Source organism: Tasmannia lanceolata, unplaced genomic scaffold (assembly GCF_043159265.1).
Source record: "Tasmannia lanceolata isolate RefF3 unplaced genomic scaffold, GAP_Taslan_0.1 ptg000044l, whole genome shotgun sequence".
NCBI classification, from domain to species: domain Eukaryota; kingdom Viridiplantae; phylum Streptophyta; class Magnoliopsida; order Canellales; family Winteraceae; genus Tasmannia; species Tasmannia lanceolata.
The window spans coordinates 15480933-15506208 of NW_027518721.1; the positions used below are offsets into that span (position 1 = coordinate 15480933).

Sequence of the window (25276 nt, forward strand, 5' to 3'; positions counted from 1 at the left end):
CGTGAAAAAACCCGACCCGACCCGAGATTTATCATGGGTAGGGCCGGGTTTGGGAATCGTGGGTTTTCCGAAAAAAAACCCGACCCGACCCGACCCGAGATATTTCTCGGGTAGGGTTGGGTTCTCCAAAACCCGACCCGCCCGACCCGAGTTGCAGCCCTACTGCTGTGCATGCCATTCTTCTCCCTCTTATTTTGACTGCTGGCTGATCATGACCATTGATCCTGTGGGCCCACGTTTGAAGAGTGATCTCACGTTTGAAGGACAATCATAATCCTCTAGCAAAAGCTGTATTTTAGATGTTTCCTCATCAAAGTGTGACTACTCATTTCTGACTTAATTGATCACAGTGGAGATTCATTCATTGCAGGGATGGTCTTACTTGTAAGGTACGGTGGTGGCCCCCATGTCCTCCATAACAGTACGTCTTGTCTCATATGTGGGCCCATGAACAAAAAACAAAGGGAAGTGATATATCCACCCCTTTTTATTACTAGGGACACCCAGCCGCAGTGCATCGGTGACTGCAGAGGGGCTAATGTACTTCACGTCAGAAGGATTCAACAGGGCTGATTGCCGGCTGCTGGGTGTCCCAAGTAATCAAAAGGGGCGGATATATCACTTTTGCCCATTTTTTAGGGGAATGATATTCCCCCTCCCTGAGGGATAAAACCCCTCATTTTCGTTTAGTTTTAAAGGCAGAGAAAAATGTTAAAGGGGGTGAATTTATCCTCAAGCAGTTAATCATTCTCACAGAAACCGTTAAAGGGGGGTATTTTATCCGTTTAGTGGGGGCGGAATATCATTTCCCATTTTTTATTTATGACTACTCTTTTACATGAGAAGGGGCTGCCCAGGTAAAAAGAATGGGGCAAATATATCACTACCCAAAACAAATTTATGACCCTCTTTCTTCCCCGGGCCACCCACTCTACTCTCTAGTGTATTAATAATAATGACTATTCCTTTTTACACAACAAGGGGTGGCCGAGGGAAGAAAAGCGGGCGAACGTATCAGTTCTCATATTTTGACGAGTTAGCCTTTCGTCCTCAAGTTTCATTAGACGTTGATGGTCATTTTACCACTAAGAGCTGACATGGCACCACGGGATTTTCCATAATCTGACGTGGCAGAGGTCGATTCTTGACATGCCGCTCACTCATTGGCTAATAGTACCATTCAGATATCAGGGTACCCTTTTGGGTTGTCCAGAGTGCCATGTCAGCACAAGTAGGGTTTTTGTGGGCCCCATGGAAACATCGCTATTGAAGGGTTTTTGTGGGCCCCATTGAAACATCGATATTTGAAAGTCTATGAAAAAAAAACACTGTGTCAACGGTCTCCCGACAGCTTTTAAACAGTCTGTTTGCTTTGGCAGAGAAACTATTTTTCTTCTTCTTTTTTCTCGCTAAATCCGAATTTCATTTTAGTTCAGAAACGTAGGTTTCGGGATTTGAACCTAGGGTTCATAAAATATTCATTATTTTATGGCGGGTTTTTACTTTTACAGCACAGCATTAGTTGACCGGTTTAGATTTCGAAATCAGCGGTTTTTCCCCTTCTTAAAACCGCTTTTAGATTGAATCAAAGCGGTTTGTGGGCTTCAAGAAAATCAGCTATTAAGACAATGTGTTGGGAGAATTACACAGATGCCCTTGATTCTTAGAGAAATTTCCCATGTCACTTTTCTTTTTCTTCATAAATTGCCTCTATAATGAAAAATCTTGCCAAAAAAGTAAAAAATTAAATTTTACAAGCTTTTTACATGGAGAGTTAATTGTAATGAAATTTGGTCATTAGTGCAAAAGAATTACATGGAAAGTTAATTGTAATAAAATTAAAATTTCCTTTGATTTTTGTTATTTTCTTTGCCATAAAAATAGGGAAATGTTATCAGCACTAGTGTATTTTGATGAGGGCACTCCTCACTCTATTAAAAGAATGGTATGGTCCGTACCATAGGATGATCCAAACCGTCCATTAGATGGGCCACAGCCTAAATAGGTTGTGCACCTAAAATTATTTCCATAGGTTGATCCTAACCCTCTGATCTATAGAGGGTTATGATCAACCTTCTAACATTCAGATCTGAGTGTTAGGATGAACCTTTAGAAATGATTTTTGGGACCCAACCTATTTAGGCTGTGGGCAATCTAATGGACGGTTTGGATCATCATATGGTGTGGCCCATACCGTACTTCTAATAAAGTGAGAAGTGCCCTCATCAAAATACTGATAACATTTCCCTAAAAATATCTTACAGTGTGAAGTTCATGGGAGTGGTCATTCATTAGTAAATGTAGAAATTTTGGTAGGTTTTCTAGAAAGCATAATTTGAAAAAAAGCACTGGACCAATTAATGTTATTACTTTTCCATGTTTGGAAAACTTAGATATTTGTTACAAACATATTGAGATAGACACTCAATTAATCACATACACAACCAGATTTTTTTAACATATATATACCCTTCATTCATTGGTGCCCTCTCAAGTTTCTCCTTCTCACACCTGCATTACCCCTCTCTTGGCACTTATAGAAACTGATTTATCATGAAAAAAATAAAAATAAATGGTGATGTCACACTTGATTTATGTGGTTTTCTTTTTCACTAGATTGTTTTTGTTAGTATGTATCCTTCATTTTCTTTTCTAAACTAATGTATCAAAAATTGGCTTGATGTACATGTTTATTTTTTTCATTTTTCTTTCGGAAATGATATTCTATCTCCCTTCCGCAACATTTCCACCCATTGTTATTTTTTATTTTCGAAAAATTGTTGAATTTTCACCTCATTTTTAGGAAAAGATAAACAAAAATGGGTGAAAATGGTAAGGAAGAGGTGAAAATATCATTATCCTTTTTCTTTACTAAAATGTGTCTTGTTAGTAACACCTTCTTAGCCATTTTTTTTGAAGCGTATCCTAATATTTGCACTAATCTTTTTGACACAAGTCAATATTCCTCAACAAGAAAATAATGCTGAGATTCACGTCTATTTATCAGTTGTGATTTTACCCCTAATTTGTATCATAATTTCAAATTTTTTACTTCTATAAGGCTCCGTTTACTTGTTTTCTAGCTGCAGGAGAAGAAAAGAAAGGAAAAGAATCTGAAGTGGAAAACTGGAAAGAAAGGAAAAGAAAGTATGCAGGCAAAGTGGTTTTCTCGGGAAAATGATTTTCTCATCTTTTTGGTGAGAAAATTTAGAGGGAAAGCGCAAGAAAGTTGGTTTTCAACGTAATTATTTAGAATTTCCACATGTGTAAATCCGCTTTCTTGAGAAAACAAGTGAACGGCGAAAAATGTCCAATCACGAGAAAATTTAGCTTACTCTCTTCTCCTTTCCTTTCTCGAGAAGACGAGTGAATAGAGCCTTAAATTTTGTTCACTAATAAAACCATATCTACTTATGTAATTCCATCAATCGCACTAATTAGAATTTTATCTCATTTATTTAATTCCATTATAGCAAATCATTGTTGTGAAATATAATTTCTCAAAATGAAAAAACAAGAAACAAATTAAAGCATATATATCCTATTGAAGTATTAATTATGGCACTGAATATTTTGCCATAAAAAGCAATCTCGGTAGTTTTATAGATTCAAAGGGTTAATTTTGTCATTACACATCAAACAGTCGCCTCGTAATTCTCTAATGACAAACTCAACGTTAAGAAAAAGCAAAATTTCTTACAAAAACCTCTCCCGCCATTCCTACCAAAAAAAAAAAAAAAAAAACCTCTGATTTCAAAGTAAAAAAAAGAGTCGCCTTTGTTATTTTTTTGCCAGTTTATTCTTCAACTTTTTCTATGCATGGAGGTGAGAGAGAGTCTAGTTTCAGCATCTCCGGCGAGTGTGCCGGAATCTTCATCTCCGGCGACCGGAGGGGGACATCCAAACATGGCAATAAGTATGAGTATGGAGAGAAGTTTAGGGGGAGATTTTGAGAAGAAGAAGAGAGGAAGGCCAAGGAAATATAGTCCAGATGGGGGGATGACATTGGCGCTTTCGCCGCCATTTTATTCGTCTCCGATGGAATTTTCTCCTAAGCGGGGTAGAGGGCGGCCGCCGGGATCCGGCAAGAGGCAACTCCTTGCCGCGCTAGGTCAGTTCCAAAGATTAATCTTAAGAAAATAAAGAAAATGGTCTTATTTATGTCTCCTCTTTTTTTTTTTTTCTTTTGGATTGGATGATTGATATGGGTTTTGATTTCTTTTGTTTGATGGTTGAAGTGATTGTAGGTTATGTAGTAGGATTTTAGTTTGAGAAAACACCATGTTTTGTCCAACTCTACTGTATCCTTACCATAATATGAGTTAGGAAGCGAAAGGGAATTTGAGTACTTATTAGAGTGGGGTTTTTGGCTCTGTATTGATTGCAAGATTTTTTTTTTTTTTTTGGGAATTTTTTTTCCTTCCCATGATTTAGAGGGAAATAATATGATTATGGTTGATGTAGATGGATAATTATCTTAGATTGAAGTTCTCTCCTCTAAGTAAAAATTGAATGGGATTTGTTTAAGTTATATTTTTCATGTGTAAAAAGGTTGGAAATTTTAGAAATATTTTCTTTTCGAAACTATTACAAAAAATTTCTGCAATCCGAACAGGCCTTAAAGGAATCTAGATTGTTGTGGAGTTTGGTCTTTATTTGTTTTATTTACGTTTCATTAGAGTAGGAATAGGGGAAAACAGGGGTGATTTGGTGAACTTAGGCCATGTTTGGCAACTGTGATTTTTTTTTTCCATGATAAATTTAGTTTCTCTAGTGGTGAGAAAGGGGTAGGGTGGGTGGGAGGAGAGATTTGAGAGGACACCAAAGAGTAGAGGATGAGAAAAGCCTGAAAAACAAGGAAACAAAAAACTCCACTCAGAATATGATTGATTTTTTCCTTGTTTTTAGCCACTTCTCACTCTCTAATCATTTGTGCCCTCACAAACTTCTCTCACCAGTCCTAGCCCTCTCCCCACCATTTGAGAAACTAAATTTATCATGAAAAAAAAAATCATGGTTTCCAAACATAGCCTTACTTGTTGGCTTGTGTTGGAAAAGAATTTTTTGGTGAATGAATGTGCTTGTGCATGGATTTGATCGGGGAGATCTTGGCCCTTCGTCGTCCTGAGAGTGAGCATATGCTTCATTTGAGTAGAGAGTGCAGTAGGATTAGATTGAGGTGGTGTTTTTTTTTCTTGAAATACTTTTTAACTCACATCTAGATTTCTGGTCTGTGAAGGTGAGTGGGTTGCAAACTCAGCAGGGGGGAATTTCACGCCACATGTTGTGACAATAGCAGCAGGGGAGGTAAGAAATTGGAAATCCATGTGGAAGTTTGTTTTTTCATTTTTTTTTTTGGTAGGCAAATACGAAGTTTATCTACTTTCTGTTCATCTTGTATTGATGTTGGTCATTCTTTACTGGTTGCTTGTTCTATAACTATTTGTAGGATTGGTATGAATAGTGGTTTGATATGGATGGCATTTGCCATATTTCTTTTGTTGCTCGCAGGATGTTGCTACACGGATACTTTCGTTCTCTCAGAAAGGTCCTCGTTCTATTTGCATCCTCTCTGCCAATGGAGCTATTTCTAATGTTACTTTACGCCAGCCCGGTTCTTCTGGCGGTACTCTAACATATGAGGTATGGAATGGAACCTATTGTTGTCATTGAATTCTAATGAGATTGTTTACAAGCTTATTTCTTTGAATGACATGTATGCACAAAGTTTTCTGTTTCTGTTTCCTTTATACCTTTTATCTTCATATATGCAGAGCTTAGAATGATGAATTTTGGAGATGCTCGCGGTGCGCGCTCGCGCACACACACGCTCTCTTAGGACCATAACATTCCATCACACTTGTGCACCTGCCGTCATCGACGGCCCACTCTATGACGGCTTTTACTCTGGCCTTTTTTCCTGGTAGCCCTTTACACAGGTCACATGTCGTCTCTTCTGTGGCGGTCCACTCTTTGAGAACTTCACTTCGAAGGCTTTTACTCTGGCTTGGGAGCCCTTAATTTCCAAGTAGTCCCCTCTTATAGGTCGCCCTTCCGTGACACGAACATGTGACGTGGCGGCTGCATTGATACCAAATGTTAGGTACCTAACCCATATGCCAAAAGCCCAGAGCTGATGGAACACGTTAGGTTAGGCCCTTTAAACCTATCTCATACTAGGCTGGGTCCCACCTAGTCCCGCTGGGTCCCACCTAGTCCCATACCTAGGCAGGCCGCCACTTAGGACCGTAATAGGTTCCAACTTAAAAAGGCTGTGCTCCAAAAATCATATTCAAAGCTAGGATGATCCTAACCCTTCGACCTTTACTTAACATTCATCAAATGAAACCATTGTTTTAAAACTGCTCCGGTCATCGTGGGTGTTTTTTCTTTTGTTCCTTCAGCCACAAACGTCCCATATTTCACATATATAATGTGACGTTTCCATCTTTAAGAAAAGTCCAAAAATATCTCCCACAATCCCTTAAAAAAAGGAAGACTAGTCTTTTTACTTTTGTAAAAAATAGAAAGCAAGTATATAATAAACCACGCAAAATTGTTGGACGTTTTGGCTTCCCAATATGGGCGTGTTCCATGCAAAAAAGAAAACGTGTGTTACTTTTCTTTGCTAATTGATCTCCTATAATTTCTTCTCAAGTATCGCCACTAATCTCTCTTTCTTTATTCTATAATTTGTTTCCCTATTTACTCTCTACTAAGATATTGACCAAGATACTATTTAACCAAAACAGATTTGGAAACTTTCTTGGACGTTACCATTTAAAAAAAAAAAAAAACTTTCTTGGACGTTTTTGCAAGTGGGACTCATGCAAAAATGCCCCATGTTGTGGCCATTTAAATATCTTCCAAATCTACCCCTTAATTATTGGATGAAATTCCATTTTTAGGGGCACCTAGTTTAACAATCTCCCACTTGCCCTCAACATGAAAATTTTGTCCAATAGGGTTAAATTCAAATAATTATTTAATTCTTCTAATTAAATAAATGATTCCCGTCCAATGAGAATAAAGCTCCATCTAGACATTATGTAGTACCTTTAGTACCTTTTTGGTTAACTCTTATCCAATTTGGTATTCCCAATATATCCCATAGTGTACATATACTATGATTTCTGTTCCTTTTACATCAAATGCAACGAGACAAGTTCGTGTGTGTAATCTTATAAATGCGGGACATATCTAATAGATACGAATGGTCATTTGAGTTGTGAGTGGGATCATTGCAGGGATCCAACGGTCGATCTTGCAGAGCCCAATGTTGGGCCCCACTGCGATCTTGCTCCGTAGTTTGAGAACCACAATCGCATTGAGTCAGTGGCCTCCATCGAGACATAAGCCTGAAGATATTAAATCATCTTACCCCTAATCACATCCAATATGTGCAAGTCTTTTCTCTGTTCTTCATCTACTGAGTTGGGTCCTACAGGGGTTGGACATACACTACCCCTTGGGCACACACTCTGTATACCTTTCAGTCAAGCAGCTTAGGCCCGCAAATGCATTTGCTAAAACCATTCAAAATATTTTCGTAAAATCATTTGATATAATATTTATCAAATCCACCTGGCCATGTATTTTATAGGCCTACTGCTCTGACCAAAACTGTAGATGATTGCCTCATGTATATGAGGCAAAGAATTCCTTGTCTGGTATCGCTATTAGTCTCGTAGGTTTATCCACGATTCCAGTACCACCCTTAAATGATTCGTAAGAGAACCATTGTTAGATAGACCAATAAAACAGGATGGGCCCACATGTCAATATGATCCCTCAGGTCTAAGGACATGTAAAGCGTCTTGTCTGGTAGAACAACATTTCTTTCTCCTTTCCACAGGCTCTTCCATTGAGATCCAGTTCAGAGCGCGATCCCAATCGTCGCTCCCACTCTTCTTTCTTAGGGTCCACTACCCAAGTGACTTAGATAAGTCACCCCACGACACGTGTATGTTGGCAAGACTGGTGCTGGTTGTGTACAAGAGGAGATGTCCAATCTCCACCCCAACCAGGAACTTTTAAGGTTTCCAAACAAACAGAATTTCATATCTCCCTGCTCCCTAAGATCTGTGAATCCTTGAGTATTGTATTCCTGCTTTGCTCCCCAAAGAGTAATTTGTGTAATATAAAATAAGCACATCTCACATATTAACAAAATAATACCCAAAATGTGATAAAATAATACTTTATTAATGAAAAATGCCAAGTACACTAGATTTACGATAATCTCTCAATGACTTTAAATCCAATCGTGCATATATCTAAGACCCATTCGCTCAAAATGCTTGTCAAACACCTTTTGACTAATGGACTTGATGAAAGGATCTGCCATACTATCTACTGAAGCTACTTTTGCTATGGCGACATCTCTTTTGTCAATAATCTCCCGTATCACAGAAAACGGGCTTCTCGAGGGCCACACTGACATTTTCTCTTGCAGAGGTATCAATCTTTGCGATGCCATCATCCCTACGAAGATTGTTCGCTACAATTTTGGTTTTTTGTGAACCAAACATTGTTAGATTATTGTGGGATGCGATGTTACCTCATATGGCCGAAGATTTGAGAATCATTCCAGACAATTGTACCCCAGCATAAAGGCTTCTTATGTATTAAATGAACTAGATCCCATCCTCTAAGAATTCCATTTTGTCCATATATTTATTTGATGTATGGATAGATATGACATTGTAACTAACTAATACCCTGAAAAATGAGGACATGTAATAGCACATTGTAAATTATGCCTTTCATTAGAAGCCACATAATGCCCTGAAAAATGATAGAGCTGGAAGGCGAGCGTGTGATGAAGTCAACCAAATAGCTCCTATCTGTGATCTATGATCTTTGAACACGCTTAATGATCATTGATTAATGTGGTGAAAAAAGTTAATACCCATTTATTGCCACCTAAGTTGTTTAATTAATTAAAAATAACTTTTGATCTAGGGTTAGAAATTTATATTTTACATAAGTTATGTATTTCCTTTCATAAACTTCACTAGAGAATAGTACAATTTTGCCACTAAATCGTAAACTGTCTAAACTTTGATAGCATCTTTGTTTCAATACCGATTTATTGCCACCTAAGTTGTTTAATTAATTAAAAAGAACTTTTGATCTAGGGTTAGAAACTTATATTTTACATAAGTTATGTATTTCCTTTCATAAACTTCATTAGAGAATAGTACAATTTCACCACTAAATCGTAAACTGTCTAAATTTTAATAGCATATTTGTTTTATTCTTCTCTCAATCTATTTAACGACCACAAATTGGAGGTAAGAATTATCAAATATTGATGAATTTTACTGAATGTGCCATAAGTAACAAAGCCTGCATGGTCCATCCATAACAAAGACTAATCTATAAATGGTTTGGGTTTTTAAACATACGCTTTCCTACTGAGATTCGTAGTCTATACTTTTTTCTTAGACAATGGTTTAGAAATAATGTTTAAATAAAAACTGAATTACAGACTATTTAAATAATGACATCAGTGTCACTCACATTGCAATTTCAATGACGCGTATTAAGAAGACGGCTAGGGAAACTTTTACAGGAAGTGCTAGAATGATTGCTGTGCAATTTAAAGTGTGGTTGTCAGTACAAGCATATGACCAAGGCATACATTTATACTTTGGCTATACAGTAGGGGAAGACGCACATCCCTCTCCTCATTCAGAAGAGGTGGTAGAAGAAGAGGAGCCATAGGAGGTGGAAGAAGAAGAGCTAGAGGAAGTGGAAGAGGAGGAGCTAGATGAGGTGGAAGGGGAGGAGCCAGAGGAGGTGGAAGAAGAGGAGCCAGAGGAGCTAGAGGAGGTGGAAGAAGAACTAATGGAGGTGGAAGAAGAGAAACCGATCCCTCCTCGCTCAGAATACGAGGGAGAGGTAGTAAGTGGGCTCGACAATGTCACCTTAGAGGATGAGAACTTAGATGTAAAAGAAGAACAAACCCCTCATTCAGAAGATGAGGTGACAAGTGCACTGAGGTTTCAAAGAGGCCTAAGGTTTGTTCCAGGCGAGGTTGTGGATGACAACTTTGATGTTGTAGAGGCTAAATAGACGTTCCATAATCCAAGTTCGATATGGTGAAGACAAAAAGACGAATAGATGTTTTGTGGTCTAGCATTTTTGTGCACCTTTGTTGTATATTTGTTATTTGGGTTTTGGTGTATGGGGTTTAGATTAATTAATGAATAAAAATACGCTTTGAGTTTTTTTGTTTAGACAAAGTATTATTCCTTAATGGCTTTAAGAACAAAATACTATTACTTATACTATATATAGAATCAATATTTTGCAATTCGTTCGTTTCTGCTCTCATTGATGGTAGTGTTTTTTTAATTTTTATCTACTGGTGCTCTTATTTATTTAGCAATTACTTTCTTCATATGATGAAGATTCAACTTATTAATGAAAGTCCCAGCACAATAGACTCTGTTCATATTGAAAATGAGATATTAGTAGATACAAAAACAATTTCAAAGACTGCCAATGCAAGAGGTTGTTAAAAACTCAAGGGCAATATCAGTAGATACATATGTAATCTTTGAGATTTTAACATGAGTTTTGTTAGATTCACTTTGGCGGTGTAGATGGGTTTGTAAGGAATGCCTGTTATTGACATATAACTCTAATTTCATCCTCCAACATTGCTTGAAGACTAAGACCTTATATGGTTTTTCATTTAAGAGATAATTAAGAGTAGATGTAAGATTACCTATATCTCAATTGATCATCCATTGGTAATTCCTAAGCCTTTCCTCAATTTCTTACCAGAAGAAGTAATGATGAAAGCTTCTTCTTGTCATGGATTATTATGCTGTGTCAATCAGTACAGTCGAGAGCGGCGCTATTATGTTTGTAAATCTACAATTGAAGAATGGACAAATATTCAAAATCCGAAGACAAGGTATTTTATTGAAAAAATTGCCATAGCTGTTCTATCTTCCATATTGTGGAAGGTGCTATGGTGAATGGATATGATATTAGTTTTAATAAAAGTTCAGTTTCGATCAAAAGAATGAATTCTCAAATTGTGGAAAGTGCTATGGTCAATGGATTATACTTGATAAACGCCTTGGAGTATGTAAACAATATTGAGAATGTTCAAAATGATAGTGTTCCAAACCTCAAAAGGGAAAGGGACACAATGATTCCAATGTACCTTTGACATATTCGATTAGGTCATATTAGCCTGAAGCGGATTACAAGATTGGTCAAAGATAGTCCATTGGATTCTATTCAAGTGAAACTCTTTCCAACTTGTGAATCATGTTTACAGGGTAAAATGACCAAAATTCCCTTTAAGGGCAAGAGTAGAAGAACCGAAAGTGTGTTGGAATTGATACATACGGATGTTTGGGGACCTCTTTCTCATCCAACGAGAGGAGGGTTTGTCTACTTTGTGACTTTCACGGATGACCATTCAAGGTACGAATATCTGTACCTAATGTGACGTAAGTCTGAGACTCTTGAAAAGTTTAAGGAGTTCAAGAATGAAGTAGAAAACCAGTTCAATAAGAAAACAAGACTCTTCGCTTTGATAGGGGAGGAGAGTACCTCTCGGATGAGTTTAAAGACTACTTAAAAGAAAATGGAATAATACCTCAATTGACTCTTCCTGCAACACCAGAGTTGAACGGTGTGTCAGAGAGGAGGAATCGAACTCTGTTGGACATGGTTCGATCAATGATGAGCTTTGCAGATGCACCACTATTTCTTTGGGGGTTCGCTGTAGAAACAACGCTTTACATCTTTAATCGAGTCCCAACTAAATCAATACCAAAGACTCCGTATGAGATATGGACGAGTAGGAGACCCTCATTGAATCACATAAGAATATGGGGTTGTTCTGCCCATGTTAAAAAGATAGGTGCTGACAAGTTAGAGACACAAACCGAAAGGTTTCTCTTTATTGGATATCTTAAGGAAACCAAGGGTTATTGGTTTTATAACCTTGGCGAGCAAAATTGTTTTGTAAGAAGGAATGCCACATTCTTGGAAGAAGAGTTCATCCAAAATGCTAGCAAAAAGGATAAGATTGCCTTAGATGAGCAACTCGAGAGTCCAGTAGAGAGATCTGAGGATATTGAGCAAGAACCCACTATACCTAATCCTGCACTTAGGCGTAGCACTAGGGAGATTAGACTATCCGATAGATTTCTCTATTTGGGTGAAGCATATAATTCGGTTTCAGATAAAAATGAGACCGGTCCCATTAACTACAAAGATACGATGTTAGACATCGACGCAGGAAAATAGATGGACGCTATGAAATCTGAAATGGACTCTTTGTATTCTAATAGGGTTTGGACTACATTCGGGGAAGAAGGAAGCTCGGGTACCATGAACATTTGGAAGCCATATTCTTCAGATGGACTTGTATTAGTCACCTTTGATTGGTTTGCCTGAATTCTCACATCTTGGATGGGGTCACTAGTTTACTTTGAGGGATCTGAGTTCGTGACTAATCGTTTCTCGAAGGAGAATGTCCTTAGGGAGGGTGGGCATGGAATAGTTTACAGTGTTTATAAATTCAATGAGTTTACATTTGACTCCAAGTAAAACAAATACAATCAAATAGTTTTCATATGGTATTTGCATTTGAGAATCCAATGAATTAAATAATTCACAATACAAACAATTATTCATCATTCTTGTTGGCCTTGATAACCTAACTATCTTGTAGTGTAAAGGATTGGAAGATAGAACAACTACGGCAATTTTTTCAGTAAAATACCCTGTCTTCGGATTTGGAATTTTTTGCCCATTCTTCAGTTGTAGGTTTACAAACATAGTAGTGCCGCTCTCGACTGTACTGATTGACACATCATAATAATCAACGAGAAGAAGAAGCTTTGATCATTACTTCTTCTGGTAAGTAACTTAGGACGGCTTAAGAATTACCAATGGATGATCAATTGAGATATAAGTAATCTTACATCTACTCTTGAATGAAAATAACCATATATGGTCTTAGTCTTCAAGCAATGTTGGTGGATGAAATTAGAGTTATATGTCAATAACAGCCATTCCTTACAAACCCATTTACACCGCCAAAGTGAATCTAACAGAATCCATGTTAAAATCTCAAAGATTACATCTGTATCTACTGATATCACCCTTTGTTTTTGAACAACCTCTACTACAGTGACAGTCTTCGAAATTGTGTCTGTATCTATTAATATCTCATTTTCAATATGAACAGACTCTACTGTGTTGGGACTTTCATTGATTAGCTGAATCTTCATCGAATGAAGAAAGTAACTGCTAAATAAATAGAGCATCAACAGATAAAAAAAAAACACTACCATCATTCGGAGCAGAAATAAACGAATTGTAGAATTTGATTCGTATAAGTAATATCATGTTGTTCTTAAAGCCATTATAGAATAATACTACGTCTAAACAAAAAAACTCTAAGTGTATTTTCATTAATTAATTAATCTAAGTCCCATACATAAAAACCCGAATAACAAATATAGTACAATGGTGTACAAAAATGCTGCAGCACAAAACATCTATTCGTCTTTTCATCTTCACTATATCGAACTTGGATTATGGAACATCTATTCAGCCTCTACAATATCGAAGTTGTCTTCCACAACCTCGCCTGGAACCAAGCTTAGGCCTGTTCGAGGCCTCAATGCACTTGTCACCTCATCTTTTGAATGAGGGGTTTGTTCTTCTTTTACATCGTCTAAGTTCTCATCCTCTAAGGTGACATTTTTGAGCCCACTTACTACCTCTCCCTCGTATTCTGAGCGAGGAGGGATCGATTCCTCTTTTTCCACCTCCTCTGGCTCCTCCTCTTCCACCTCCTCTGATTCCTCCTCTTTCACCTCCATTGGTTTCTCTTCTTCCACCTCCTCTGGCTCCTCTTCTTCTACCTCATCTTCTGAATGAGGAGCGGGCCGTGCGTCTTCCTTTACTGTTAGCCAGAGTATAAATGTACGCCTTGGTCATCTGCTTGTGCTGACAACCACGCTCTAAATTGCACAACAATCATTCTTGCACTTCCTGTACAAGTTTTCCTAGCTGTCTTAATACGCGCCATTGAAACTGCAATGTGGGTGACACTAATGTCATTATTTAAATAGTCTGTAATTCAATTTTTATTTAAATATTTTTTCTGAAGAATTGTCTAAGGAAAAAGTATAGACTGCGAGTCTCAGTAGGAAGGCGTATGTTTAAGAACCCAAACCATTTATAGATTAGTCTTTGTTATTGATGGACCATCCAGGCTTTGTTACTGATGGCAAATTCAGTAAAATTCATCAACATTTGATAATTTTTACCTCCAATTTGTGGTCGTTAGATAGATTGAGAGAACAATAAAACAAAGATGTTATCAAAGTTTAGACAATTTACAATTTAGTGGTGAATTTGTACTATTCTCTAGTGAAGTTTATGAAAGGAAATACTGGTGAATTTGTACTATTCTTTAGTGAAGTTTATGAAAGGAAATACATAACTTATATCAAATATAAGTTTCTAACCCTAGATTAAAAGTTCTTTTCAATTAATTAAACTTCGGTGGCAATAAATGGGTATTGACTTTTTTCACTACATTAATCAACGATCATTAAGCGCGTTCAAAGATCATTGATCACAGATATGAGCTATTTGGTTGACTTCATCGCACACTCGCCTTCCAGCTCTATCATTTTCAGGGTATTATGTGGCTTCTAATGAAAGGCTTAATTTACAGCGTGCTATTACATGTATTCATTTTTCAGGGTACTAGTTAGTTACAATATCAAATCTATCCAGACATCAAATAAATATATGGACAGAATGGAATTCCTAGAGGAAGGGACCTAGTTCGTTTAATACATAAGAAGCCTTTATGCTGGTACAATTGTCTGGAATTATTCTTAAATCATCGACCATACGAGGTAACATTGCATCCCACAATAACCTGACATTCTTGGGTTCACAAAAAACAAAAATTGTAGCGAACAATCTTTGTAGGGATGATGGCATCTCAAAGGTTGATGCCTCTTGTAAGCAAGAGAAATGTCAGTGTCGTCCTTGAGAAGCTCGTTTTGCATGAGATTAAGCATTATATCCCCAGCTGTGGTGATTCTAATATGTTGTTGTTGTAACATATTGGACATGGAACCAAGGATGTAACACTTTGCCATCACGTTATCCTCAAGCCATTTTTTGTTTTCTATCCTGTTTTGCTTGAGAGGATAGGGACCAGGTAATTCTGGTTCTTCTGTGGTCAGAACCTAGTAAACTTTTGCGCCTATGAGCATCATAATTAAATTCCTTTTATAATCCACATAATTATTACCATTAAATTTGTTGTCGTCAAGGATCTTAGCTAATGGGTTGAAGGAAGCCATTGAATCTATATACAAAGGAATAAGAGGCATTCATAAGCAAAACAACTATTCTAGTTAATTTCATGACATGTCCATCGGGTTTGGGTTTTCGGCCTACGATGGTACCACCCATTGTACGTCTCATTCACGGGCCCCTCAACCTCGTGAATAAAGAGAAATCATAAGATTTCTCCAATGAGACCTATAAGGCACGACTAGTAGCGAAGGGCTATAATCAAAAGGTTGGTATTGATTATGAGGAAACCTTCTCACCAGTGGCCATGCTAAAGTCCATTAGGATTTTTTAGCCATCTCTGCGCACTACGATTACGAGTTATAACAGATGGACGTCAAAACTGCCTTCTTGAATGGAAACATTCATGAAGATATTTATTTGGTCCAGCCAGAGGGTTTTGAGGTTGCCGGACAAGATGGTCGAAAAATGTGCAAGTTGGAGAGATCCATTTATGGATTGAAGCAGGCTTCTCGTAGTTGGAATCTTCGTTTTGATTAAGCGGTCAAAGAGTTTGGCTTCTCTCAAGATGTCGATGAGGCTTGTGTTTACAAAAAAGGTGAGTGCGAGTGCTGTGACATTTTTGGTATTGTATGTGGATGATATTTGCTCATTGGGAATGATGCAGGCATGCTATCCAATACGAAGATATGGCTTTCCAGCACGTTCGTAATGAAGGATTTGGGTGAAGCTTCTTATATTTTGAGACTTAAATTGTTTAGGGATCGAAAGATAGGAAGCTTGGGCTTTCATAGGAAACTCACATAGATAGAATATAGGTTAAATACAATATGGCTGATTTTAAGAAGAGGTTAATCCCTTTCAGGCATGGAATCAGGTTATCCAAGAGGATGTCTCCCAAGACACCTGAGGATATACAAGCTATGAGCAGTATTCCCTATGCTTCGGCGGTGGGAAGTCTAATGTATGCCATGTTATGTACTAGGCCAAATATCCGTCACTCTATGAGTGTGATTAACAGATATCAGTCAGACCCGGGTCCTGAGCATTAAACGACAGTAAAACACATTTTTAAGTATCTTAGAAGAACCAAACATTATTGTTTGGTTTATGGAGCTGATGAGTTGGTTGTCTCTGGATTTACTGATGCGAACTTTCAGTCTGACGTCGATGACATGAAGTAATCTTCAGGATTTGTGTTTACTTTAGCTAATGGGGCAGTGTCATGGAGGAGTTACAAGCAAGACACCACGGCGGATTCCACAACTAAAGCAGAATACATTGCTGCGAGCGAGGCAGCGAAAGAGGCGGTATGGCTTCAGAAATTTATAGATGAACTAGGAGTTGTACCCTCTGTCGAGAGACCGGTTACGCTGTACTGTGACAACAGCGGGGCGATTGCTCAAGCAAAGGAACCACGGTCTTATCAGAAGTCCAAGCACGTATTTCGGAAGTATCATGTGATACGGGAGATTATTGACAGAGGAGATGTGGCCATAGCAAAAGTAACTTCAGTGGATAATGTGGCAGATCCTTTCACCAAGTCCCTTTGTCAAATGGTGTTTGACAAGCATGTTGAGGGAATGGGTATTAGATATATGTACGATTGGATTTAAAGTCATTGGGAGATTATCCTAAATCCAGTATACTTGGCATTTTTCATTAATAAAGTATTATTTCATGACATTTTTTGGGTATTATTTTATTAATATGTGAGATGTGCTTATTTCATATTACAAATATTAGTCCTTAGGGAGCAAAGTGGGAATACAATGCTCAAGGATTCACAGATCCTAGGGAGCAGGGAGATATGAAATTCTCGTTCTTTACAAACCGTAAGAGTTCCTGGTTGGGGTGGAGATTGGACATCTCCTCCTGTACACAAGCAGCACCAGTCTTGCCAACATGCACTTGTCGTGGGGTGACTTATCTCAGTCACTTGGGTAGTGAACCCTAAGCAAAAAGAGTGGGAGCGACAATTGGGATCACGCTCTGAACTGGATCTCAATGGAATAGCCTGTGGAAAGGAGAAAGTAAGGTTCTACCAGACAGAACCCTCTACATGTCCTTAGACATGAAGAATCATATTGATCTGTGGGCCCGTCCCATTTTCTTGGTCTGTCTAACAATGGTTCTCCTAGGAATCATTTAAGGGTGGTACTGGAATTGTGGACAAACCTACGAGACTAATAGGGATACCCGACAAGGAATTCTCCGCCTCATATACATGAGGCAATCATCAACAATTTTGGTCAGAGCAGTAGGCCTATAAAATACCTGGCCAGGTGGATTTGATAAATGTCTTATCAAATGATTTTATGAAAGTATTTTGAATGGTTTTAGCAAATGCATTTGTGGGCCTAAGCTGCTTGACTAAAAGGTATATCGAGGGTGGGCTCAAGGGATAGTGTATGTGATGCAGATTGTAGGCCAAATAAGTGGCATATTGCCCATTAGGACTTTTACGGATTTCTTTCCATATTATTTAGTTTCTAGGATTTTTATTTCCATGTTATTAGTTTCTAGGATTTTATTTTATTTATATATTTTTTCCTCTCCATCTCCTTCATCCCAACAACCCTCATCTTCAATAAATTTCACTCTAACAGTTGTAAACACCCCTCCCCACCAACACACAGAAACCTCAAAACCCATCCACAAAAAAAAATAAAAATAAATCCTAGAAACTAATGACATGGAAATAAAAATCCTAGAAACTAAATAATATAGAAATAAATCCTTGAAAGTCCTAATGGGCAAATATGCCACTTATTTGGCCTACAATCTATATCAGTATGTCCATCCCCCGTAGGACCCAACTCAGTAGATGGAGAATGGAGAAAGGACTTGCAAATATTGGATGTGATAAGGGGTAAGATGATTTGACAATTATCTTCAGGATTATGTCACGATGGAGGCCACTGATCTAATGCGATTGTAGTTTGGACTACGGAGCAATATCATAGTGGAGCCCACCATTGGGTTCTGCTGGATCGACCATTGACTCCCTGCAACGATCCCACTCACAACTCGATTGACCCGTTTGTATCTATTAGATACGGGTCTCGCATTTATTGGATTACACAAGCGAACTAGTTTCCTCGCATTTGATGCAAAGAGAAAGGTCTAGTAGTGTATATGCACTATGGGACGTATTTGGAATACCAATTTAGTTATTTTTTAACTAAAGGGTATTTTGGGAATTGAATATTATTTGGATGGAGCCTTAATTCTCATTGGATGAGAATTATTTATTCAATTAGAATAATTAAATAAGTATTTGAATTTAACCTTATTAGAACTAAATAAGTATTTGAATTTAACTTTATTAGAAAAAAAACTTTCATGTTGAGGGCAAGTTGGAGATTGTTAGACAAAGTGCCCTTAAAAATGAAATTTCGTCCAATAATTAAGGGGTAGATTTGGAAGATATTTAAATGGCCAAAACATGGGATGGGGCTTTTTGCATGGGTCCCAATTGCAAAAATGTCCAAGAATGTTTCCAAATCTGATTTGGTTCATTTAAATAGTATCTTGGTCCGTATCTTAGTGGAGAATAAATAGGGAAATAAATTATAGAATATAGAAAGAGAGATTATTGGAGATACTTGATGAGAAATTATAAGAGATCTCCTTTGCAGAGCAGGAAGGGTATAGCATTGATACAAAGGGACCCTTGGATATCCAGGATGAGCAGGATGATTTTGTTGATTGGATAGAGCAGGAGACAACATTTGAGGAGATAGCAACAAATATTGAGAACATAGTCTCATGGAGTTCTATAGAGAGACGATGAGCATGCCATATTTTAACAGAGGCAGATGGGAGCCATCGCTATCTAGTCTGAGCTGGTGGTGGGCACCTACGTGGCAATTTCTCATCATGATGTCTGATGGGCCCCGACTAAATGGCCTTGCCTTGTCCACCTACATCTTTGATCCCCGAATTATTGTTCTTCCTTTGGCTGGATAGCGTGGGATGGCATCTCTGCATGCCTTGACTTGCGTCTACACCTCCTTCACAGTGAAGATGAGCTTGAGGGCAAGCTCCCTTTTTTTTTTGGGTGTTGGGGGATGTGTGTTGGTTTTGGGGCGCGCCGGGGGGGGGGGGGGGGGTAATTAGTTAGTAGTGTGTTTGTATTGGAGTAGGGGTATTTTTTTGTAGTAATTGTGAGATGAAGGGATGATTTGTAGTGAGGGTGAGATTGTAAATTGAAGGGGTAATTAGTTAGTAGTGTGCTTGTATTGAACTAGGGGTATTTTTGTAGTAATTGTGAGATGAAGGGATGATTTGTAGTGAGGGTGAGATTATAAATTGAAGGGATAGAAGGGGTAAAGCATGTGAAGAGTGAGTTGTATGGGAGGGGACCACACCTTTGCCACTTGGTGAGGTACCATGCCTGTTCTTTGAGGGGACCACTCAAAGATATCTCTTAGGCTGCCACTTGAAGTTGATCCATGAATTAAGGAGGGGACCAGCAGCCTACAAGTCACTTGTTGACACATAGCAGCTAGGTGGACATTTTGCATCCATGTGTCCATGGGGACCACAAGGATCAAGGAACACTTGTCATCATTTCGGCCCATATAGAACCTCAACCCTCTGCTATAAATAGGGGTCAATGCCTTTCATTTGATCAATTTTTTTGGATATGGAAATTTGAGAGAAGTTTTGGTGGGAAAGTGGGCAGCCAGCTCTTATTCTTTAGTTGTGATGATTCTTGAAGAAACTTCATGGAGAAAGGGATAGACTTCTAGAATTTGTAAGAATTCTCTTCTTTGCATCCTTCTACAGTTTTACCAGTGAAATTCCTAGCAGAGATGAAGTAATTCCATATTCATTTGTATTCTATCTTAGCTTTTGTTCAATTTCAGTTCATATCCTGTTTCTTTTGCTAGTCTATTAAATTTCAATAGAAAATATGTTCTCATGCCGAAATCTCGAAACCGCTTAAAAAATCTCCTATTCCGTTAAATTTCCTCTTCATTACATATGTACCAGACAAAACTGTTCAATCAATCCATTTCCTTTATATTGGACTGGTAGTTCTTGCAATTTTTCTGGACATGCCGAAGCATGAATAATAAGGTAAAAAGCAAAAACTGATAACCTTAGGTCAATGATAGCCTGGAAGTGTTACTTGATCATTATATCTGGTGTAATTATGGACTCCGAGGGTTCAAATTTTACCTTTTTTTATTATTCTTAGTTTTCTGTTCTCCCTTTCCATTTCTGTATGAATTGCTTCTTCCTTTGCATGAACTATTCTGTCTATGAAACCTGAGCTGTTAACACATTTTCATGCAGGGCCGCTTTGAGATATTGTCTTTATCTGGGTCCTTCACTCTTTCTGATAATGGTGGGGTACGTAGTCGAACTGGTGGAATAAGCGTTTCACTAGCGGGCCCTGATGGTCGTGTGGTTGGTGGTGGAGTGGCAGGCTTATTATTGGCTGCTAGTCCAATCCAAGTAAGACCTTGATTTTTTACATATTGAGCAGATGCATACGTGAATTGATTGAGTGAGATGCCCCTGATTTGTTACATATATTTGAGCTTGTTGATTGTGATTTCCAAAGTCAGGTATTCAGTCGTTTGTTGAAATTTAGAGCCATTTTTATCTTCACACCCATGTTGAAACAGTTCTCCGATTGATGCCTGTCATCTCACCTACAACCTATGTTGCATGGATTCGGATTCGTGTGTCGGGATCCGACACGGATTCGAAGTGTCGGATTCGGCAAACCCCAAAGAGTAGGATTCAGATTCGGTAATTTCTACATGAAATAAAATTTTAAAATTAAAAATATGGAGGGTTGAGGTGTTAGAGTTTTTATTAAGAGAGTCGAAGAAGGAGGAGGAAGGGGGTCTAGGCGCTAGGGTTTTTATAAAAAGAGTATGGCTTGTGCTTTCATATAAATAAAGTTAAGAAGAAAACACACTTAAAGGGGAAATATATAAGATTCGCATTTTAAAAGAGACAACAATGTGTCGGATTCGCCTGAAAAAAGAGGATTCGTGCGGGACACGGCTACGACAAGAATCCAGGTGTGTCCCACGTAAATCCAAGTCCGATTCGGGCGCGAAGACGTGTCGACACGGATTCGGCAGAGGGGGCAAAGAATCCATGCAACCCAGCCTACAACCCTCCTTTCAGATGTCAAGGGAGAGCAAAAGCTAACTGTCAACCAAACTATTGACTAACCTCATTTATCAACATCTATAAGTCATCTAACTTTGATATTTGGATCCTTAACAAGCTTGGGGTATCCAAGCACCGGATAAGGATACATAGATAAGGATCAGGGATACACCTTGGATACTCTTCATGCGTATCCTATATTTTACTTTCCTCTTTTCTGATGACTTGATATGGTTTGGTTCATGGGACCATAGTGAATCTTTCTAATCTCACTTAAGATGTGTATGAGATCCTTTTGTCTTTTGTTTTCTTTATATTTTATTTTTTAAGAATTTAAGTATCAGAGGCTATGATTTGGCTGACACTTTGGATTTATTGCTGACACACGTGTCGTGTCCGACACGACACCCTTGTCGACACTCCTTTAGACACTTTAAAATGTACTGCTAGGAGTGTCAGTATTAATATGTATGTATGTGTATGAGTGTGACAGTATTTCTAGATTTTTAGGGGTTCCGATGTCAGATACTCCGTATCCGTGTCGAAACTCGGCAAATGAATCCGTGTCCACAAATCATGATTATATGTACTTAATATTTTAGCTGTGTCCCCGTTTCTAAAATTTTGAAGTTTGCCGTGTTCGTGTATGTGTCAACACGTGACACTTGTGTCCGTGTCCACAAATCATAGATCAGAGGTGGCTTGAACCCAAGTTCTAGTTAAAACTATAAGGTAATGTAATTTAAATTACATATTGAATATATGTAATCTCAACTCAACTAAGCCTTTGTCCCAAACTAGTTGGGGTCGGCTAATGAATCCTTTAGAAAATTTTCAAGAATACTGAATATATGCAATCATTTTATTTTATATGTTTTTTTTGAATGATTCATTTCATTTTATTTTATTTGTAGTGACATTAATCAAATCACATGAGATTAGTCTATTGTTGCTCTTTTGCTTTTATTCATTGATATTGGAATCGGATAGATTTAACTTTGAATGATTGGAGAATCAGTGACAAAATTTTATAACCGTAGTAGTTGAAACATATGCTTGTACTGTAGCTTTTTAGCACCCTTAAGCATAATTTATTTTTGAATGGCAGTCACCCTTAAATGTATTGGGCAGATGCATATTGTATATTGATCCAAAGTTACCTGTATCCTGAAACTTTTGGGTTTAGAGGGCCCCCTTGCCCGACCCCTTGCTATATCAAATAGGCATAGGCATCCCTATCGAACAATTGTGAGTTATGGTATTGTACCAAGAAGGTCTATTATAGGCATGATAGTTGTTGTGTTTTGCATAAGATGTCTTAAATTTACTTCCAAATCGGGGTGCTACTTGGGACGGGTCGGGTTGAGCCTTTGCTAAAAAATGAATTGGAATCAACCCAAACCCTACCTTATTTTATGGTAAGAGCTCAACCGGAATTCTTAAAAATCGACCCGAGTTTCATCCCTACTTCCAAACTAACCCTACCACAATATACTAGTCATAAAGTCCAAGTTATACTCGTTTGTGATAGAGATGAGAAATGCCCGTCGATCTATTTATGGCTAATCCTCGACGGAGGAATGCATGTTATACAAGGGATAGTGGTTATAGGTATGAACTCCTTAAGCCTGTAATACCCTAACCCAACATATAGTAGTACCATTACAATACATACATTAAACTGATCTGGCAAAAAATTATGTGGGCTATGATTATATTACCAGGTTGTGTTGGAGAGAAAAAAACTGACAATTTATCAATTAACTGAGTCTCATTGGGTTATTCATGTCTTTGTCCTCTCTTGGGCGCGTGGGTTATGGATATTTTTTCCCCTCTTTTGGGTGTCTAGGTGATGCCTTTTATAGAAGGGATGATATTTGTACATAAGATGACTTAGGTATACTCCTAAACTACCCTACTACCACACGCCAGTTACTTTAATGCCACTATAACACATGGATTAGATTGATGTCTAGTATAAAGTTCACATGCGCTTTGCTTTTGTTACATGATTGTGCTGAGAAAAGATAAATTCTTATACCTAACCCTCTGTAGTGATGATAAGAATGTTATACAAGGGATGATCAGATGACTTAAGTCTACTTGCAGATGACCCACTACAACACGCTAATTACATTAACCCCACTAACCCATACATATTAGACACAAGATTCATGTGGCTTTGGTTATTTTATTAGGATGTGATATAGATAAATGGCTGTTGATTTATCTGAACTTGACCCTAAACAGCATATGCATGTTATATCAAAGGGCGATGGTTGTATGTAGGGTAACCTAACACTGCTCCCAAACAGACTACATTGCCACTACAATGCACTTGTTATTTTGTTTTTTGGAAAGGTACTACAATGCACTTATTTGATCTAACATACAATTCATGTTGTTTTCAGTTATTTTTCTAGATTATGGCAGTGAGGAAAGAAATAACTGCGATTTAATCAGTAACTCGCCCTCAATGAGAGGATGCATAAAAGTCAAGGGTGATAATCATACCTAAGATGACCCTAAGTCTACTCCCAATCTATGCTACAAACCACACGCTAATTATCATATACCAATACTATATGTACATTACACTGATATCTATCTTAGCATAAAAATGTGGCTTGGGTTATTTTACCAGGTTGTTGTGGGAAGTTTCATGCCGAACAGTCATAAGGAACATAAAAGGAGATCGAATCATGAATCTTCAATCCTTTCAGCCATTCCAACTGCAGGTGTATTGACAGACGCTAGACCTGTCTCTCAGGCGATGCCTGATGATGACACATGTGGGACCCCGACGTCTACATTGCCGGGACAAAGCCATGCAGATGCCGAGAACAGCCCAAGCAATAGCCAGAACCCACATTCCAGTTCTTACCATACTAGTGGTTGGCATGGTTCACAGTCCACATCTGACCAAAAGCCTTCTCCTGATATAAACATCTGCTTAACTGGGGAGTAAAAGGTAACCTTTCTTTTCTTTAAACAGAAAGCTGCCCCTAACATTGCTTAACTGTGTTTCCATTAGGTTTAATACAGAGAATGGCAGGACATTCAAATGGGAAACTAAGTAATTTTATCATTTCTGTAGCATTTATACCCTTGACTGTTGTAACAATTGGATTTCTATTGTTGTTGCGTTGTTATTGTAACCTTTTAAGGGAGTAAAGATTCTGGTAGAAAATTTTCTTTTAATGGTAATCTTTGAGTGTGACAGAGCTTTTGATAGGATCTAACCTAATTATTTGATAACCTTCCTGTCTTGGGGTGTTCTTAATCTTGGCTAGATTTTAAAATGAGGACTTCACACTATTATTTAAGATCTCCAAAGGGTTTGATATTTTGAAATTGCTGCCATAATCCAGAGTGTCAAAGCAAAGTGCATTGGAACTTGCCATCACTTATATACGTGTAACAACTGCTGTGATTAGGATCGCTGTTTCGTATGTTAATTGCTGTGTTGCCTGGTACATTAGTTAACTTCATTTCAGGTTCAGTTTGGTTCATTTCTGTTCACTTGTTTAGTGTGCATTTTCACATTCTTTGATTGCATTTGGGAAAATCATTGAAATCCTTATCAAATCCCAGCAGTCCCGTTTGTTTTGGATTGTGAGAATTGATTGCTAGTCGAAGACTGATTGTTAGACTCAAAGATATGTTTAGGCCATGTTTGGCAACCATGAATTTTTTTGTCCCCAAAATAATAGTTTGTTAAGTGGTGAGAGGGAAGGGGTGAGGAGGGTGAGAAAAAAGGGGAGGCTTGAGTAGGAAATGTGTGAAAAGAGGCTGAGAAGTGAATAAA

At 38.0% G+C, this 25276-nt stretch overlaps 1 protein-coding gene across 1 annotated transcript; it reads left to right on the forward strand.

The window, feature by feature from the left end:
- The first annotated feature begins 3698 nt into the window (after positions 1 to 3698).
- LOC143863971 (AT-hook motif nuclear-localized protein 1-like) lies at positions 3699 to 24669 on the forward strand. Its single transcript, XM_077374782.1, has 5 exons — positions 3699 to 4111; positions 5240 to 5307; positions 5512 to 5643; positions 20635 to 20796; positions 24113 to 24669. Exons 1-5 carry the CDS (start codon positions 3820 to 3822, stop codon positions 24434 to 24436), a joined length of 978 nt encoding a protein of 325 aa, XP_077230897.1. The 5' UTR covers positions 3699 to 3819; the 3' UTR covers positions 24437 to 24669.
- Positions 24670 to 25276: the final 607 nt, after the last annotated feature.